We start from the raw sequence: 20,313 nt of genomic DNA on the forward strand, positions 1-20,313 counted from the left end.
GATAATTGCCGATGCAGAATCGGCTTTCTGTTTACACGTAGAAAAAAAGCCGATTCTGCATCTGCTCGCGGTTCTGAACCTACTACTTTGGTGGTGCAAAATTGCCGATTCTGCACCGAGAGCCGATGCAAGTTAATCGCGTTTACACGCAATCGAAACGCCAATTCTGCATCGGCTCGCGGTTCAGAACCGCGAGCCGATGCAGCGTGTAAACACCTAGTAGATATCTCATCTCTGTTATTTAGCTTGGTTGTAAATTTCGCATTACTCAAGAGTATATTTCATGTTGGTATGTCCTGTAATATACAATCTTTGAATTAAAGATGCACCTGTTATATGGCCTAGTGATCTCAATACTCACATGTATTCATATTAAAAACTACAGTGTGTGCACAATTCGATATTGAATTATCCTCAATAATAACTACTCCGGAAATTGTTTGTTTTTGAATTATTATTGTTCATGTGAACTTTTCTCTTACAAATTAAGACCTTAAGATATCCTCAAACAGACATGTTCATGAAAATATCAGACCAGGGTCCCGTAACACAAAGGTTAGCGATTAATCGTATGCTTGATTTTCACGATTGATTGTACATTGTAGTCAATGGAAACAATCGTAGAAAAGTGTTTCTACGATCATTGCTAAGCAATGTGTTACGGGCCAGAGTACATTTTTATTAAATTTAATTGATCACAGACTTAAAACAACAATCAATAGTATAATTGATTGTAGCTTCTATGTCATTGGCATTATTGGCGTTCATTGAAAAGGAGTTGCATTCAACTACATACACCCAGAAATAAATTGTGCCAAAAGACACAAAACAGTCTGGCACCAATAACAGATGCTTACAGCCAGCATTCAGAACCATAAATGAGTATTAAGTCCAAAATGCTTGCTTTAGATGAGCTAAAAATAATAATGTGTATGATTTTTATTTTGTTTCAATTTGATTTAAATGGCAATCCTTTGTGCAATATGCCATCATTTACCTTTCCTCCAACTTCCACTTGTCCACCTTGCGCTACAGCATCTGAAACAGCATTCTTAAACACTTCCATGCCCTGTTTAGAATGCATGGGACCATATAATGTGTTGTCTGTAAGAATACAAAGAGAATAAAATTACAACATTTAAATCCTGTTTTATATATTAATAATTATAATATTGTACCTCATAGCACACAAAACTTAAGGTTCATAAGTACCCTGGATGTATACAGTTATATCCTCCTCACGCACAGGCATTTCAAGGAAAGAATTTTCCTGCTAGGCATATATTAATTCACCTAGGAAAAGTAAAGCACAACACACATTAATTTCTTAATTTCTTGCTGAAGAAATAACACAATGGCTGGAATTTGAACCTATAGCCCTCTTTTCGAAAGGCGAGTGTCAGAACCATTTGTTGGAACAATATTAGAGGTCGAATGACTTTTTAACATAACAATGTTTTAAGTATAACACCAAATTCTGATGACAATAAGTCATACAATGCTTTTGTGTATGGATCAGGCAAAAATATTATTTTTTCACATTCTTGGGCTACTTTTTACAACCTACTGCCTAAATCTGCAACACTAGATAAGCTTTAACACTGCAATTAATGGAGAGTTTGTGGGGCTCTTTTTTCATTTCCAGGGCTCTTTTAAACATTCCCTCTTGTGGACGGGCACTTTCAATGAAAATGTGTATGAATCATCTAACCTCTGACAAATAAGAAAAAAATCCTATTAATCAAGTTGATTTTGACTCATACAGTATATTAATAATCATATTTCCATTCATAACACTGCATAAAACAAATCAACTTAATTCTTTACCATCCAGTGGATCTCCAATCCTTATTGTTCCATAGGCCTTCTTTAGTCTGTTCACAACCTCATCATGGATGCTTTCATGAAGTATCTGACAGGAAATAACACTTTTACTTATCAATAACAATTTTTCATTCAGAGATAGCATTCAAAGTGAATTATATTATAGAAAAGGCCAAAGGGTATTTGAATCTGTAATCAATCAGACCCAATTTCGCAAATCTGATCTTACAAAAGTTAAAAAAAAACATTCTAGCCAATCAAAAATGTGATACATTGAAAAAATAAAGTTATCTTCAAATTTTGTATTAAATGGGGTTTGATGTGAGAACAGACATCATAAAACAATAGGGACTATATCCATAGCCCCTACTCATATCAGCTCTCCCCCATAAGTACAAAAACTTCCTGCATGAGCATAGAAGTTATTATCATTATAGTAGTATTACAATACTGTAAAAGCCAATACAAGAAAAATGAACATTTTAATAATGACTGATACAATTGCACCATATGAAAATGTAAACTGTGACAGTATCTTCAAAGGAAACTAGCTATTACAAAATCTGAAACAACTTCTAATTCTAAGCAACAAAAAACACAATAGAAGTAATCAAGGAATGGTTTAGGGAGAAGATGAAATAATGCTTTTCTCTTTGAAATAAAAAAATCCTTTAATTAGGAAGCATACCTGATAATCAATAAGAATTGGGGACTCAATAACACAATAGACAAGGAAATACAAATTCATATGTACTTAGTAGGTACATGTATATGTGTAGCTAAAAACTTGAGTCTGTTATCTCTTAAAGGATTACAACATGTAGGATTTTAAAGTGGATTTCCCAATCCCTCACTACCAGGGTACTATTGTAGTTCTTAGAAACTTGCAATAAAATAATTGTTAAGCACTTTCTAGGAAAGTATAACCATACACTGTACATTTATACAGAAAGGGAATGATTAGAAGGTAACAATGGTGAGCAGGATTCCTGCTAAGATGTAGCTAAACAGGTAACATGGATGGGGGGGGTCTTACCAATCTCCTAGTAGTGGTACATCTTTGTCCTGTTGTACCCACACTGGCAAAGAGAACGGCAGGTACGACCATATCAAGATCAGCATCATTCATCACTAGGAGAAAATAAAAAGTAATTGCTGATTTATTCGCAAGGAAAAAAGAAACTGATTTTGCTCTTTTTTTTGTTCTGATTTTAATACACTACAATGTTTATTCCTATGAATGTATCAATTTACATCAAGCTGTAAAATTTAGAAGAGAGAGCCTGTAATCATAGGGAAAATCATGATAACTATATTTAGTTTTACTGAATGATGCAGTTCTGGGAGACCAAATAGGTTTATTTATTATCTTTATTGCCAGCCTAAGACCCATATTACCCCATCTTTGACTTGGGTCAATACCAGTCTAATTGAGCAATAATGTGGTATCTCCTTACAGGCAAGTCAGCATTAAAATCCTTACAATGGGCACTGAACCAGGAATGCTCAAGTAGTTTACTACATTAGCTGATGCTTTACAATATGGTTACCACACTTGGCACTGAAATGTCTTGAAACATAAACCGATTTTAATTGGAATGAGATATGTCTAAGTTATACATGTAGGTCCTAGAACACAAAGCCTAGTGATTGATCATGCAACTTGTTTTCACAAATTTTGCTAATAATGATCAATGTATTGTAAACCAATGTTTAAAAAAAAAATAAGTTCTATAGTTAATCACAAAGCTTTGTGTTACAACATGCTCATTGACTGCATTGTGTTTCCATGACTTACTGCAACTGTTCTATCAGTGTTTGAGCTTACCAATTATAGCATTGTTTCCCCCAAGTTCAAGAAGAGACTTTCCAAATCTATCTTGCACCACGGTGCCAACTTTCTGTCCAACCTAGAATGGAAGAATTGAAAAATTATTAATTCTTTCTTAAACAATTCTAATGAAAGTGAATCGAGTGTATGTCCTACCCACTCAGCTTTCATTTGATATAGATTGAATTACAAGTGGAAAAGGTTTTTTAGAAAATAATCTTTGGGCATAAATAGCTCTTCAAAACCTGTTATGGTTCAGATCAACTATAGGGAAAGGCAGGGTAAGTTGAACCATTTTTGCTTTTTTCATGTTAGAACTTATATGATTCTAATCTTATAGAAATAAGTACCTTGCCTTAATATCTAATTCTTAGGAAACATTTTTACCTATATATAACATTCTACTCCCACACTGAAAGTCACTGTCATCTTTGAAAAACAAAATGTCAAATGGCTCAACTTGCCCCATCCATGGGGTATGTGGAGCCACCTTCTGGGGTAACTTGAGCCACAAAAACTATGTACAAAAGGTATGGGACAAGAACTACATGTAGCATGACAAATTTTTATTTAACGTCTTTTCATTTGCTAATTCTCTATAAATAATAACATCCTCTAAATGTAAAACAACTGTATTCTGAATTTGGTCCTTTCTGCATGCATTTTAGTGGTTTTCAAGTTTTCTTATTTTAATTATATATACATATTATCATATGAATTACCAGTGCTCAACCTGCCCCATGTTGGTTGGCTCAACTTACCCCAGTCCGAACTTTATGTGATATTTTCACATCCACACATTTCTTACGCATCCATCATGTAAAACACTATGAATGACGATCCATACCTGGACTAACAATATTGTTCTTATGTCTTTAATACATTTTAAGATGCGTGAGAGTTAGGGCTGTTATCGATAATGTTGTTATCGCTAGTCCTGTCGATAATTGCTTGTTTTTGCCATTTAGCGATATCGATAACCTTTCTCTCTTTGTCGATAATACCCGCTATTATGTAGGGACACAGTGATTTTCCGCGATTTCACTGAATTCACGGAAACAGCTCTTTGAAAGTGGCTTTTCAAACGGAAAATCACGGAAATCATCAAACTGCACAGAACAGCATCAGAAATTACTCCAAACTCTCAACAAAATACTAGCCACAAAACACGATCTCACCCCCACTTCGCTATTATAGCGAAGTGGGGTGAGATCATGACAATCCAAACATCGTGTCTGCATTCAACTCCATTCGATCGAATCGAAAACATCACAAGCGCAAGCTCAACTTGAAGGCAGCTATCACACAGCCTAGCTGTGTTCGAACTATGTTCGAAGATGTACAGCACGATATAAAAATATCGGATAGGCGAAAGATGTTGACTGCTCAGAACGATGTCGAAAAAGCCCAAAAATTATCGATAAAACTTCATCCAAACCTAAAAAATGCTAATAACGTGAAAGGTGAGGATGTATTTATGCTAAATATGTTTGTTAAAAGATGCTATGTAGTCATTTACATCCGATAAACGCGGATTTTAAAGCGTTCTTGGTACAGTGGCAGATACAAATTTTGACCAACGCCAGTATGTGACATCGCTATAATGCATATAAAAGGCGTATTGATTATGTTCTTTTGTCGATAGTTATTGATATCGTTAATATATTTTTAGCATGATATCGACAGAGAATTTTCTCAACGATAACAGCCCTAGTGAGGGTAAAAAGCGCTGATCTATTTCACACCTTTTTTTACTTTTTGGACTGAAAATTGTATTTTTCCCTCTGAAAAATTATTTTGTTTCAACATTGAAAACAATGTGGTGGGGTTAGGGGTTATGCAATTGGTCATCAATATATGACACCACCACAATATCTGACTTATTCATTATCGTCCTGGGGGTGGTGGCAAACTTTATGGAACTGTTAAAAAAACCAACTGGTCACATGACTAACTAATTATTGAACCAAACAACAATTAGTTCTAATGCACAGTGACCAAAGTACCTCTAGCCATATACCCAAGTCCTTTAGAAGCGTACACTGTATGGAGACGCTTTATTAAAATGTGATATGAGCTTAACAAAATATGTTTATAATTATTATCATAAACTTTGAATACTCACTGGAGTGCTTCCTGTGAAAGACAAAAGAGGAATTCTGGTATCCTTTGCCATCGCTTCACTGTCAGAATAATAAAATGGTGCATATCGTATTTCAAGTAATGTTTAATGAAACAAACACATTTTAGGGCTAAGGCCTTGAAACATTAAGAGCTACAATAAAAAAACTGAGAGATAGCACCACCAGTACCATACAGAACAAACTTATTGAGGTGCCCTGAGTATACATCATCATTGTACATACCATGATCATAATGATTACACTGCATGAACAGTCAATAGTTGTGAAAATATTTTCTCGCTATCTTTTGCCTTTAAATCTTTTATGATACATATGTACAAAATATCAGTGATACAATCATGAAGATGAATCAATACAGAACTTACAAATATTTAGGGAATATCGGATGGCCTTGAGTGGGATGTGTAGAAATATTGTTCTTCAGCGAGTAACAATATATTACTACGCATCCCACGAAAATTGGTCATCCAATATTATTATTTATTTAGATATTATTATTTAGATACCCCCACTCCTTTGCCACACCTCCTGGCAACTACATGTAATACGCATGCAATTTCATTGTGGCGTAACAATAGCTTCATGCGCAGAATCAAATATTAACCAATGATAATCTTGTGGGTGGGGCAAAACATTCATTTCATCCAATATGGAAAATATTGGATGGTTTTCATAGGCATACACATTAAAAATCAGTTTAGATATTTTGTCTCTTTGAAACAACCTCGCAAGATGTCAAAAAATATCTGCGCCTCTAAAACCCAACATCTAAATAATAACATTTATTATTATTTCACTTCTGTAGGTTATTGAAGTAATAAGAAAGAGAAAAGCCATACCTATTAAAGACTCAATAAATTCCTTTTGAAATCTAAGCTGGTGACATACAATATTCATTACCACACATTTTATGTTGAAATTCATGTCTCTTGGAGAGTTTTACTCACCCGATATCCCCTCCTCCACATAGCAGTGTTACAAGACCAGGGGGCATACGGTTTGCGTCCATTACTGACTGAACAATCCTGTCAAAAAAATATTTTCAGATATAAAAAAGTAATTTCTAAACAAAATATTGTTTGTAACTATAATACACAAGGGCTGGTTACATCCATCATCATAATCAGCGGATGATGATGATCCCAGAAAAATAACATCTATGAGAATTTCCATGAATATGAACATCCAACCCCCTATATGCAGCACCTTCATGAAATTAATTCTCTCAATTTTACATCACATATGAAAAGCTGTGATGTTCTTAAATTATCATGAATTTAGCATTTCATTAAAAAGTGGAGTAAGAATGGAGGAAAGTAGATATACAAAAAGTTCATTTCATGGAACTGCCTCCAAGTGAAAATGAATGACAAAGAAACCCCAGACAACAATTCTCAAAACACAAATTATTCTCTTATGTGTTTCAAATTATTGTAACATGCATTTTGGGGAAATATTTCCATGAAAATTAATCTTTTAGGTAAATGGGCCTAAGCAAGATCTCGGTCTCCACTAGAAACATATCACTTCTCTGAGATCACATTTTACTACTTCTTAAGATCTCTCTGCACCTACATGTATGCTGATGAAATTCAATTCATATTTCATGACTCAACTACATGTTTTGTATAATTCTCTGAGAAAATAAAAAAGGTGTATATTGAGAGTAAACAAAGTGCAATTTGTGTTTGAGTTTATTGTATTGATTATGTTTAGAATACTTACTTTGTTGTTGCAATGTTTACAAGTGGAGTTGTTGGGGCTCCTTTCCTACGAAGTGAAACAAAAATAACAAAGGAAGATATAACTCAGAGACATTTCTAATTTCTCTCAATCAATACAAACGATGAAATTCATCACTAAATACAGGTGATTGAGGTATCTTTATTGAAAAGCATCAATAACAAATTGCATTGCTTACAGATATTTATATTTCTCAAATACATGTTAAAAGTCCAATCTATAAAACAAATAACAGTCAAGGTCTTACCTATGAAAGTGTATTCATAAACCTGAGCACGAAGGGACTATTACTATAATTGCTAACTCTACAGTGTGTATCAAAAAAAAGTTTACACTTTGAAAAAATCCTGTAAAATTGTACATTTGTAATATCCTGAACACTTTTCCACATTTTAACATTGGTACAGGTCCATTTAATCAAATGACGATATAACTGTCGAAAAATATTTCCGCTTGAGTGAGCACCACTTACTTTTGAAAAGTTAGTGAAAAATGATTTGCGCAGAACTTTGAAATAGTTATGCGAATAAAAGTAGACCTCAATCATGAAGAACATGTAGAATTTAGCTATTAAAATTGATTTGAAGATATCTTTTACCTTTTTTGACTTGTTTCCTTGTCCAAAACACTTCGAAGAGAGCATTTCACCCCACCCCTCTCCCCCACACACAGAGGCCATCGTGACAATATTTGCTTTACACTGAGCTGTGATTTACATGGAATGGCTTAAGCTTGACTTTCATTTTGTTAATCATTGCCAAGCTTGGGAAAAGTGTGGAGAAACAAGTATTAAATGAAAAATGAAATGTAAACCCACTGTCAATGATAAAAACTGAGTGAAATAATGCTGGAGATGTCTGATTTAAACTTTTGTTCAGATCCAGTTATGTCCTCAGATCCAGCTCGCACAAAAAGGGTAAAGGTTGTGCTTACTAAGTCCTTAATTTTCGATTTGGGTGGCAAAATTGTTACAAAATGCTTGAATGTATCCGTCTTATTTCAATTGACTAAAAGTGCAAGGGAAATGTATGAGAAATGTTTTGCAGGGTGAGTTTGATTTCGCCGTTTCCCCTTAACACAGCGTGAAACAAGCATTTCTGCGCAAACAGATTTCTGTGAGCTTTACAAAAATGGACAGTGCTCACTCAAGTGTAACATTCTGACAAAACTTTTACTTTCATTGGATAGATGAGACCCAAACCCAAGATTATATGTGAAAAATTTACCCACATGTTGTATATTTTTTAATTCCCAGGGCTTTTTCAAAGTGTTAACTTTTTTTTGATACGCACTGTAGAATAGATTGTCATCTTTACTTGGGAGATTAATAAATCATTTTCTTGGGAGGTAAAATGCTAGGAAAATGAAAATACATTTTTCTCCCAATATAAATATATTATTGGGTATATGCAGGTAGACAAATAGCAGTGTTTCTCACTTAACAAAGGTAAAAATTAAGAATAGAGAGAGAGGGGAATGACAACAGCAAAATAGAAAAGAGGCTAAAACAGTTCAGTTACAGAAACAATCACAAAATGAATTATAATATTATTAGTATTATCTAGGCTACAATTAATACAAATGCCCTTGTGTGCATATCTGTGTTGGTCAATTTAAATACACTTTGCCTTCAGAGCCACAACCTTTTAAATAAGAAAGAGTTACTTCATTGATTTCCTTGTCATACTTACCACATGATTGAGTTTCCACAAACCAAGGCAAGAGATGCATTCCAACCAAAGACAGCATTAGGAAAGTTGAAGGCTGTGATGATTCCTACAGGTCCTAAGGGATTCCACTGCTCAAGAAGTGCATGACCAGGCCCTGTCAAGATTATAGCAAAAGTTTTTTGAAAATCATTCTTACGACGATCCTTCTTTCACAAGTAAAACAAGTACCCCTTTATAGGGTTCCACTTCCAAGTGAATGAATGACCAGGCAAAACTTATGGCAAAAATTTGAGAACATTTTAAGATAATTTTTCCTACAGGGACAGGGGCTTCCAATCAAATGGGCCGAGGCCCATCGGTAACTTATACTTAAGAGACCCTAAGCAAGATTCATAATGTATTGCAAAGCAACTTATATTCAGTGTACCTGTATGTCCCTACAACCATTGCTTTTTTCATATCTCTGAATCTTGATAGAGATTTCAGGTTAGGCTTGAGATTGGATTTTCTGTTCAGAAAGAGAGATTGCAGTTAGGGTTAGTGTGAGGTTTGATTTATAGATACGGCTTGAAATGTAAATTTCCCTTTGGAGTAAGGTCACACAAGCATATATAAAAGCATAATCTTACAAGATTTTAAGAAGAAATTGACAAGTTCATTGCATATTCCTCACTACTTGCATTCTTGATAAGAAAAACAAACAAAAATCATTTGCAGCCCAAAGGCTGAATTACAGATTTTTTTTTTGTTCTTTGGGCCTGATGTTGCCATCATAAAATGATGAAAAGCGGCCCATGACTGCCACATAATAAACCGTCATTAAATAATGTGACAATAGTAATTACATGGAATGGGCAGTCAACCCAAACCAAATATAACCAGGGGCCGAAGCCATTTGCCCCTGGGACTGAAACAGGGTTCCCCCTTCACAGCCCGTACGGATGCAAGCTAGGGTTGTCATCCCCAAAGGGAGCCTGGTCAGCTAGGAGCCAAGCTAGACAAGAAAGTAACCTTGATTTCTAACCTCCCCTACGAATTACAGATTTTCAAACATAAAAGCAAATATACAAATATACATCAAAATTACAACATAATGAAAATTAAAAGCAAAAGTTCAAAATACATTTTAAAAAATAACGATTTTTTATAAGTCTACATGCCTGAGGTAAATAATATATAAGTTATTGTGAAATAAGGGCTTGGTAACATGACAACTGCTGTACAAATAGTATGTAGGCCATCATGTCTACTTGTACTACTTGCATTATCAAAAAGGAATTACAACATCCCTCCTTCATATGCCCAAGGTTGACAAGACTAAAAAAATAAGAACTTTTAAGTGAAAAAAAAACATCTTAAAACATGATTCTTACTTTCTGATGGGAAGACGTGTCCTGCTAACGTTCTGGAGAGACCAGTTGAGAAGTCCAACATGTCAATGAATTCTTGCACTTCACCCAATCCTTCTGATGCAATCTTTCCAACTTCTAAAGATATCTACACAGTATACAGAAAAAACACAGTTTGCAAATCTTAATATCAGGGTAATTGGTTCATTACAACATTTGTTTGCATTTGAATCAAGTTTACATCAAATCCGTTTAACAAAATCAATTTCAAATGTTTCATTTTTATGGAACATTAACTCTCAGCTACCCAAATGACAGGAATTCATTAGCTTAAAACAGTAGCTTGTAACATGTTACTGATAATCTAGTGTCAAGACTCAAAGAGCTTTGTATCAAAACAACTGCTGTACCATTGAGCCATCATGTCAACCTTTGTTTCTAAAGTAGGAGCTTCATGATAGCCTTAGCTTCACTATCCATATATGAAGAGTGTTTAGGTGCCCGTCCCATTTAAAAAACAATCCATCCCTCTGATAGGATGTGAAATGAGTGTCCTGTGTAGATGAAGCCTATTTGTGTAAGAGAAGGGGGAATCTCAGTGTAGTTGTCCAACTGCACACCCCCAATCAGTGATTGGGAGGAGAGACCCATGCGTCACAGTAAATTAGTTAAATCTTCGCCTACCAGGCACAGGTGTAAATTTGATTAAAAATGCCATAAGCATTAACAAAATTACAGCATTATGTGCTGGTTTTAAGTTTTTGGAATGATGGTCCATGATTTTGATCCATAGCACTTAAAAACTGATAAAGGCTTAACTCTTTAATCATGAAACTGGCACGTACATGTATATTGCACACACTTTACTTACCAAATTTCCTAAGAATTGTTTCTTCTCCCTCAGAGCCTCTCCTACCTGCCTAACAATCTCACCTCGATTGGGTGCTGGTATCTGCAAGTGCACAAAAAGAAAATTAAAGTACAGAACTTCAAGGTGAAGAACATCACTTAGATAAGTTTCAATCTAGATGATTAACAGAGAAATTTTTCCCTTTCCAGAATTTTCAGGACAAACTATAGAAAATAACTCTGATAAGTTCTATTTATACACACAAATTGGCTACTTAAGTCAGGAAGCAATATAACATTTCATACAGTGCTTGATGATGAATCAAAATGAATACATCAAATAAGTCCAGGAAACTGTAAAACTTTGTCAATGTCTTACTCGAATCAAATCATAAATTCCTCTTCAAGTATCCAAAGATATTTTACGACACCCTTACCTTGCAGGTACAAACCTTCGCAAAACATCGCTCCATATTCTTAACTACAATGGTAATATTCCTGGGGCTTGCCCTATCCACCTAAACCCAGCTCTTCAGGTATGTGACAGAGTGAGGTTTTACTATACAATGCGTATTAATAAAAAGTTTACATGTTGAAAAAGTCCTGGGAATTGAAACAGGGATAATTTGTTCACATATGTTCTTATTTTGGGCCTCATTCATCAAATGAAAGTAAAAATTTTGACAGAATGTTACACTTCAGTGAGCACTGTCCATTTTTGTAAAGCTCGCAGAAATGCTTGTTTTCATGCTGTGACAAGGAAAAAAGGGCGAAAACAAACTGACCGTGCTGTACATTTCTTATACATTTCTTTTGCATCTTTAGCCAATGAATTGAAATAAAACAGATATATATGAACATTTGTAACAAGTTTGCCATCCAAATTAACATTTTAAAACCCTAGGTTACAAGCACAACCTTTACCTTTTTTTGTGCCAGCTGGATTATAGGGCATAACTGAGTGTAAACAAATGTTTATTTCAGACATCTCCAGCATTTTTTCAAGTGGGTTCACATTTTATGTTTCATTTAATACTTGTTTCACCACCTTTTTCCCAAGCTTGACAATGATTAACAGAAGGAAAATCAAGCCTAAGCCATTTCATGTGAATCACAGCTCTGTGTAAAGCTGATATCATCACGATGGCCTTGATGGGTGGGGAGGGAGGGGGTGCAATGGTGCTATATGAAGTGTTTTGGGCAAGGAAACAAGTTAAAAAAATAAAATATATCTTCAAATCAATCTTCCTAGCTAAATTCCATGTGTTCTTCATGACTAACGTCTACTTTTATTCATATAACTATTTCAAAATTCTGCACAAATCATTTTTCATGAATTTTTCAAAAGTAAGTGGTGCTCACTCAAGCGGAAAGATCTTTTGACAGTTATATTATTTGCTTAAAGAGATCTGTACTGTTTAAATGTGGAAAAATCTTCAGGATCTTACAAGTATATAACTTTACAGGATTATTTCTAAGTGTTTTTTTTTTTTTTAAACGTACTGTAGTATATTGATGACTTCAAACACGACACAATTATGGATACATTAGAAATCCTTAGAACGGCTTCATGTTAGTTCATTTATTGAATAATGAATACCATATTTCAAATCTACTTACATCTGACCATATTTTGTAGGCTTCTTGTGACATCTGAATAGCTGTTTCATAGTCTTCGATTGAGGCCTGGACAGAATAAAATTGATGTTTATCATAACATGAGAATGAGGAGAGAAGGAAAACAACATAAAGAGGGAGGGGAGAAGACAACAACAACAAAGCAAAGATTATTACAGTATTAAAGAATTGAAGTTTCTTTAGGATTAGTACGTATACTGTGGAAAACTTGGCAAAACATTGTCAAATTTTAAAGTCTTTTATATCCATTCTGCTATAAAGATGTGAACTTAAAAACAAGGGTATAGCAATCACAATTGTACATGTCACTAAAATTGAAGAAAAGAAATGTGGTAACAACTCATTAACAATTATTCGTTACTTTACTAATTTTTACTTCCAAATGATAGGTAATTGTCTTGCCTTTTAGTTTTTACTGATTAATCTAAGTTTCGTCATTGATCATGCATGCAATTGGGTAACACTATGACTTTTAAGTAGCGTACACTCATTGATCAACCAACATCATAATTTTACAGTCAAGCATCACAAGTTACATATAAGACTATGCATAGTGGGCTCTTGCTCATCTCTAACATCTTTCTCGAACAGAAAATACAACCTGTCCCAATACAAAACCCCTGGCAATATATCTCATAGTTCCCTGTTTCTGCTTTATGTCTCAGAGTTTGCTGGTCTTCACCCTTTGTCCCTCAAGGAATCACAATGAAATTAACTAACCTGTCTGACTCTGGCTATGGCTTGTCCATTTGCAGGGCAGATGGACGATACAACCTGGAAATAAAAATGAAAATGATATATGTCAGCGATTAATTGGGAAAATAAATGGAAAAAAAGTTAAATCAAAAATCAAAAGAAACTTTAATACAAGAATGGCATTTCTTCATGAGGGGGGATCATAAAAGAGTTCTGTTGGTTTGTATTCTTGCATAATTTTTTAAGGACTGAAAGTAGAGTCTACAGGAAAAATTGAATACCTGACCATTTTTTATCAGCTAACACTGATATTAAAATGTACATTGATATTGATATCATCTTAATGCAAAGTATAATTATTTCACAATTCAACAGAGGTTAAAGAGGCACATGGGGGGGCACTTGATTTGAGGAACAGTGAAATAATATTATCATAATCATAATCACCAATGTTTTAGAATCTCCAACAATATAATTGTATTTTACTATTTACTAAATGTTGGTTGGTTGATAATGATTTTGGCAAATCCGTCAATTTTTTATTATTATTGCCTTCTTCTATAACAATCAGAAATAGTTTTCATTGTGATTGGATTGGAAAGGAAGACATTTAGGTTAAAGGTACATGTAATCTTTTTCATTTTCTGGTATCCATGTGACCCTCTTTATCCTACTTTTGTATAATGTTGTTTAGATATTTGAATGCCAAATAAACTAAGAATATAAATGCACTTTCACAACAACATTGTCATGTAACAGTCAATGGGATACTACAATGACTGATGACCTTTGTTGTTGGCAATCACTCACTGCACTTCTGCTTAATGTATATGGCATACATGTAAAGAGATTCACAAGACCAAAGTGCATGTGATTATTGTGCATACAACTTGTCTAAAAACTATAATAGGCCTACTCATCATTCTGGTAAGAAAACTTCTGATTTTTTTTCAATAAGATCTAATCATTTATTTTTTCAACATCAGAGGCATCATTTGAATGTCTAAGACAAGTTTGTATCCCTTTATATTTACTTGAATTCTCTAGACGACGAATAAGAAGGGATTTTTGTTCGTTTACATAAATGGAGCAGGACCTCCCGTGACAAAAGCATTAAAGCTCAATTATAAGAATATTTTTTTAAATCACCAATGCGCTACACCACCATGACTTAAAACTTTTGGCCTTGAGCCCTTGACTTCTTTGCTGCGTCGTATCATCATTTGCTGCTCGTAATTTTCAGATATTGTGCAACTTGTTGAAAAAATAGACCTAGTACTAATATAAGTGATTAATAAGTGACTTTATTACAGGTACCAACCAGTTACCCACAAAGCAAAAACATGTAATGCGCCATTGACAAGAATTATGCAGCATTTTGCCAAAGGGAATTTAAAAAAAAGATCTATGACAAAAAGATGAAAAAGACAGGTTTTTAATATCTGTTTTCTCAAATAGCCCTATAGAAGATGATTGTTTTTTTGCGAATTTTCCAACTTTTCCCATAGAAAACACACACTCTGCAATTTAAACCAATCGTAAACAAGACAATTGATCGTGTTTATGATTTTATTTATTGTTATATAATTGGGTATTATATGGTAGTAATGAGATACATACAAGTATGGAACCTACACCTCCATATAATTCCATTTAATTTGAAGTTCATTGAATATATAACACTGTCTATACTCTGTTTCTAAAGGGGCTTTCACAATTGCTTGTACGATCGTTTGCGATCATTTGGTCACAATACATGTTGCACAGAATCGCAACGGTTGTAAGCAGTCGCACCGCCAATTGTGAAAGGGGCTTAAGTAATAGGCCTAACTTTGTTAATGCCAGGTGAGACACGTACACTTATCTTAAACAGTTAAAAACCTAGATCCACTCCTTGATTCTATATTGCACAGGCAGGGAATCAAGTCAATAACTCAACAAAACAATTGATGTTATTGTCAGTTAAGCAAAGATCTAGCAATTACAGTACGGAAGGATGAATTTAGTTACTGCACATTGCAATCATGGCAATAGATATCACAACTAGTATCACTTTGTTTTCTCAGACCTTCATTTGCATTCATACATGCAGGGGAGTAATCACATTCGTACGTGATAGGTCAAACCCCCGACACACCTCCAACTAACGTGCCTAGGCTAGGCTAGGGAAGTACGGTAATTGAAGTTGAAGCCATGTTTAATATTGCAGTTCATTATTTACAAAATACAAAAAAAGGTGGAAAGAAACAAAGAAATTAATGATCAATTTTAAAATTGTATATTCCATGTTCACAGAATAATATACGTTAATTTCACTCATTTCACTCCAAAATCGAGAACAACAGAGATAAAAACCGTGCATCGAAATGCTGCGGGCGGCCGGACCAGCGCCAGCGGGACTAAGATTACAAACCTCTCCACGTCCACCCCATCGATCTCCGGTGAATGCTCCGTCATTTTCGGTTCCTAGCCCCAACTCTTTTAACCATCCATACTTTGGATCTTCGATCAGAAGACTGGAGCTAAATCTAGTCAAAATGGGTCTTTTCAACTGCAATGTTTGACGGCTAACACTCTTCAGCAGATGAACAGCCATATTTTTAGCGTAATTTCCTTCGAAACCGAGTTTCCGATGCGAGGTTAGTTGGTACAACACAGGTCAGAGATCGTCAGTACATGGGTATGGTATATACGGTACAAGGGCTAATGTTCCTTTTTTGACGAGCGATCGCATCGCACGCATGCACGCGATTCGCAAACTATATAGCAAGGCCCCGATTCCACAGAGGGGGAGGAGAGGACCTTTCAAAGACCAAAAGTTGACAAGGTCTTAGAGCTGCAGTCTCCAAGGACCAAGATCAATGAAATTTGTCATCTCTGTGGAATGTCTCAGAAAGACCCCTCAAAGAATTTTTTTAAGTGAAATCTTTAGAGACTGCCGAAAAACGGGCGAAAACTAATAAGAACTTTGAAAGTTCATTGAAAGACCATCATTCCTGTAACACCGCTGAAAGACTATTTTGAACCGTTTCAAAAAGTTTTGGAGATCATGGAGTTCAATTTTATTTATTTAAAACCAAAAACATCACATTATATTCAAAAGAGATATACATACAACGTAAATGAGTACATAAACACACATCAGTTAGATTATAGCATAGACGAATTGGTTCTATAGGACCCGGCTTTAAAAGCAAAGCTTGTGAGTGGGGCCCTGGAATACTTATGATTATTAACATAGAACATAAGATATAATCTACAAGATACATAAGGAGAGAGAAAAAATAAAAGATGCTCAAAATAGAATGGGAAACTATTACAAACACACATATATACACACACCAACACCCACATGCACATGAGTATAGGTCATCAACTTAAATGCAAAAAAAGTACTAAAATACATATTGAAGGAAAATAATCAGAATCTGTCGAGAAAGCAAGTTTTTGATAATCTTTTGAACATGAAAAGAGTTTTACTATATCAACAGGTACGTAAACTGTTCCACTCTTTAATGCAGGATATATATGAAAGGAGGTCAGAGTGACATTTGTTCTCGCAAATGGCTGACGAATAAGATCCCTTTGACGTGTATTATAATTATGTATTTGTGAATTCTGAAGAAATACTTTTTTTATGGTACATTTTTGAGGCATTGATTGTAGTTTGAACATGAACTATGCACAATAAAACGACACAAGCTCACTTAGTGCATGGAAGCATTTTCAGAGGAAGAAATAACGGAGTACTTGGATGTCTATAAAACTTTAGACTTTGGTATACGTCGTATTGCCCTTTTCTGCCCGGGGGGGGGGGCACTTCCATTGACTATAGTGGATACCATGCGCGACATGGGGTCTCGAAAAGCACCCTAAACAAAACTTGATGCACCCCTTTACAAGCATTGGCGTGTGACACCCTATACCCTTAACAAGTATGGGAAACAAAACGATACTCTTGGCAAGTATTCCCTGATTGAAAGCCCTAAACAAGTAAAGCGATATTTTAATTGTTATACTGTCATGGACGTCGGTTTTACCTTTAATACCTACATCATTCTTGTCATTGGGTTTAGTACGGCCCCACCTCCCACACTTCGCACAAATCGTATTCTAAACACGTAGTGTTGACTGTTGGGGCAAAAAGTACGGTACATCCTTTATAAAACATATTAGTCTTAAAGGAGAATGAAACCCTTGAAACCAGCTGAATCCATATCAAAGAGAAAAATCAAAGAAACATATTGTTGAAAGTTTGAGGAAGATTGAATGAATAATAAGAAAGTTATGAGCATTTGAATATTGAGATCACTAATGCCATGTAGATCCTCCAATTGGCAATGCGACCAAGATCTGTGATGTCACACACGTACAACTCCCTCATTACTCTAGTACTTATTTCACTTATATTCTCACTTTTATAGAGTCTATCACAAGGTGAGGTGTTCTCTTTATGAGAGGACAAGTACAGAGGTTTCACAACATTATATCATTGGTGAATCGTTTGTCATATGATTAGAATGAGCAAAGAGAGATGTTTTGGGGTATATTTTCAGTGTCCAAAAGGGGAGAGTTGTTCATCTGTGACATCATAGATCTTGGTCGCATTGCCAATGGGAGGATCTCCATAGCATTAGTGATCTCGACATTCAAATGCTCATAACTCTTCTATTGCTAGTCCTATTTTACTCAAACTTTTGTTGATCTTATTCGTTGATTTTTCTGCTTTCACAAAAGCTAACTTGCTCCAAGCGTTTCATTCTCCTTTAATTTTGTTATACCCTCGCAAATTTGGCCCTAAACACGTAGCTTTCCTAGCGAAATAAATACCCTTTTTCCTTATTTTAGTATTTTGACACCCTTATTACGTTACGTACGTAATGTGCCCTATCTTGAAAAGGACATCCTTTTTACGTGCTTTTTGGTCGCGCATGGTATCTACCACACTCGTCAATTATAAGTGCCCCCCGGCCCCCCCCCCCCCCACTTTTTTCCAAAACCGTGTACAAAAACGTAAAAATGACCATAGGGTTGTGATTGTTTGCATGGTCAGCCCCCCACTTTGAAAACCGTTCCGCGGGCCCTGAATTTATCAAGATAAGTCTTGAAAGTGTTTCCCAAGGCAACATAAACTCGCAGTGAAATAATTTGTGAAAGTGAATCTCCACTCTTTTTTTTCTCTACTGCATCCGAGTTCCTCTGAATCCTCTCTCCGAATCTATATATTTCTTTCTTTCTTTAACATTTTTTTCTTTACCTCTTTCTTTCTTCCTTTATCAATTTCTTTCTGTATTTTCATGGATTCCCTCCTTTTTTTTATTTTTTTCCTTTTCAAATAGCGAATTGAGACATTTTGGCTATTCATTGGTTACCGGTATGGCTTTACAACGTAGTGCTCATTCACCCTCATTTCCATGCCCCAAAGACGAAGGTACTTGATTCAATACCCCAATCATCAAATAAGTTGATCATAATGACTGGAGTATTTTAAAGGCATGCAAAAATTATATATAAACTAAAAAATAACTAAAAATGCATTTTAAACAATAAAGCCTTCCGTTTCTTCTTTTGGTAAAAGCCTTTCTTTTAAGATTAAGATTTTTAAGTAAGGCTTTAAAAGATTATGCCATGTCTCAACTTACTTACTTCAACTGAAAATCCCATTTTCCTATACACACCATTATTTTTTTTAAGTCAATTCTATCCACTGAGAAACAATATGTCGTGGGGACGTGTTACACAATAAAAAAATAAAGTGTACGTTGTTTAAGCAAGTCACTCTTACAAGTTGTATAGTTTCTTTAAACAACTTGTTTAAAACCTTAAATAACGTTGTTTAAATTTTGAACAGTTTGTTTAAAACTCTTAAGAACTTGATTAAAAATTTTACATTTTGACATTTTTATAAAGAAAATTCAATGTTGTGATAGATTTTGACATAATATTCAGATAATAATATCATATTTCACCCATCTCTCTTTTTCTTTCATTTTCCTTTTTTTTCTTGGTCGTGAAATATTGGGGGGGCAAAAGCCCCCAAGCCCCCCCCCCTCCATTTGTACGCCACTGCTTATCTGTCCCACTAGTACTATATGCCTAGCATATAAAAATTGTTTTTCTTGTTTTAAAGGGGAACTCGTTAACACATAAAACGGGTCTTTCTCATGTGAAAGGGGCACAGAACACCATATGCAAAACACGTTCGTGAGGGGCAATGATACGAGAAAGGGCACCTATTAGAAGACAAAACGGGTCATTCTCAGATATGAAAGGGGCACAGAACACGTTCAAGGGGGGTACTTTTCTTGGGTAAAAGGGGGCACTGATTCGAAAAAGGGTAGTAACAAGAATTAATGCAAGGAGTACTTGCTCATACATAAAACGGGTCCTTTTCAGGTGAAAGGGGCACGTGAGGGGGCATTTTTCTTGCGTAAAAAGGGCACTCTTTCAGTGCTTCAAAAAATCTTCTCCCCCCCCCCCCCCCCTGGATCGCCGCCCCTGGAAGAAGTGATAAACCCCGTTTTTAAGTCACTGGCACTGAACGTTGGTCACTTGCGAATATTATGCGA

The 20,313-nt window shown here is 35.1% G+C and overlaps 1 protein-coding gene across 1 annotated transcript in view; it reads right to left on the reverse strand.

Moving 5' to 3' along the window:
* Positions 1-16,519, reverse strand: part of LOC129262546 (alpha-aminoadipic semialdehyde dehydrogenase-like) — a 29,562-nt gene extending 13,043 nt beyond the window's left edge. The window contains exons 1-13 of the mRNA XM_064099648.1: positions 16,158-16,519; positions 13,769-13,822; positions 13,031-13,096; positions 11,433-11,513; positions 10,586-10,709; positions 9,234-9,366; positions 7,525-7,569; positions 6,747-6,824; positions 5,781-5,838; positions 3,653-3,734; positions 2,861-2,955; positions 1,828-1,912; positions 998-1,104 (exon numbers count right to left, since the gene is read on the reverse strand). Of these exons, the coding sequence (XP_063955718.1) occupies positions 998-1,104; positions 1,828-1,912; positions 2,861-2,955; positions 3,653-3,734; positions 5,781-5,838; positions 6,747-6,824; positions 7,525-7,569; positions 9,234-9,366; positions 10,586-10,709; positions 11,433-11,513; positions 13,031-13,096; positions 13,769-13,822; positions 16,158-16,340 (1,191 nt within the window). The 5' untranslated portion in view covers positions 16,341-16,519. The remainder of the gene's footprint in view (positions 1-997; positions 1,105-1,827; positions 1,913-2,860; positions 2,956-3,652; positions 3,735-5,780; positions 5,839-6,746; positions 6,825-7,524; positions 7,570-9,233; positions 9,367-10,585; positions 10,710-11,432; positions 11,514-13,030; positions 13,097-13,768; positions 13,823-16,157) is intronic.
* Positions 16,520-20,313: the final 3,794 nt, after the last annotated feature.

The sequence above is a fragment of the Lytechinus pictus genome, chromosome 5, assembly GCF_037042905.1.
Source record: "Lytechinus pictus isolate F3 Inbred chromosome 5, Lp3.0, whole genome shotgun sequence".
Classification (NCBI taxonomy): Eukaryota; Metazoa; Echinodermata; class Echinoidea; order Temnopleuroida; family Toxopneustidae; genus Lytechinus; species Lytechinus pictus.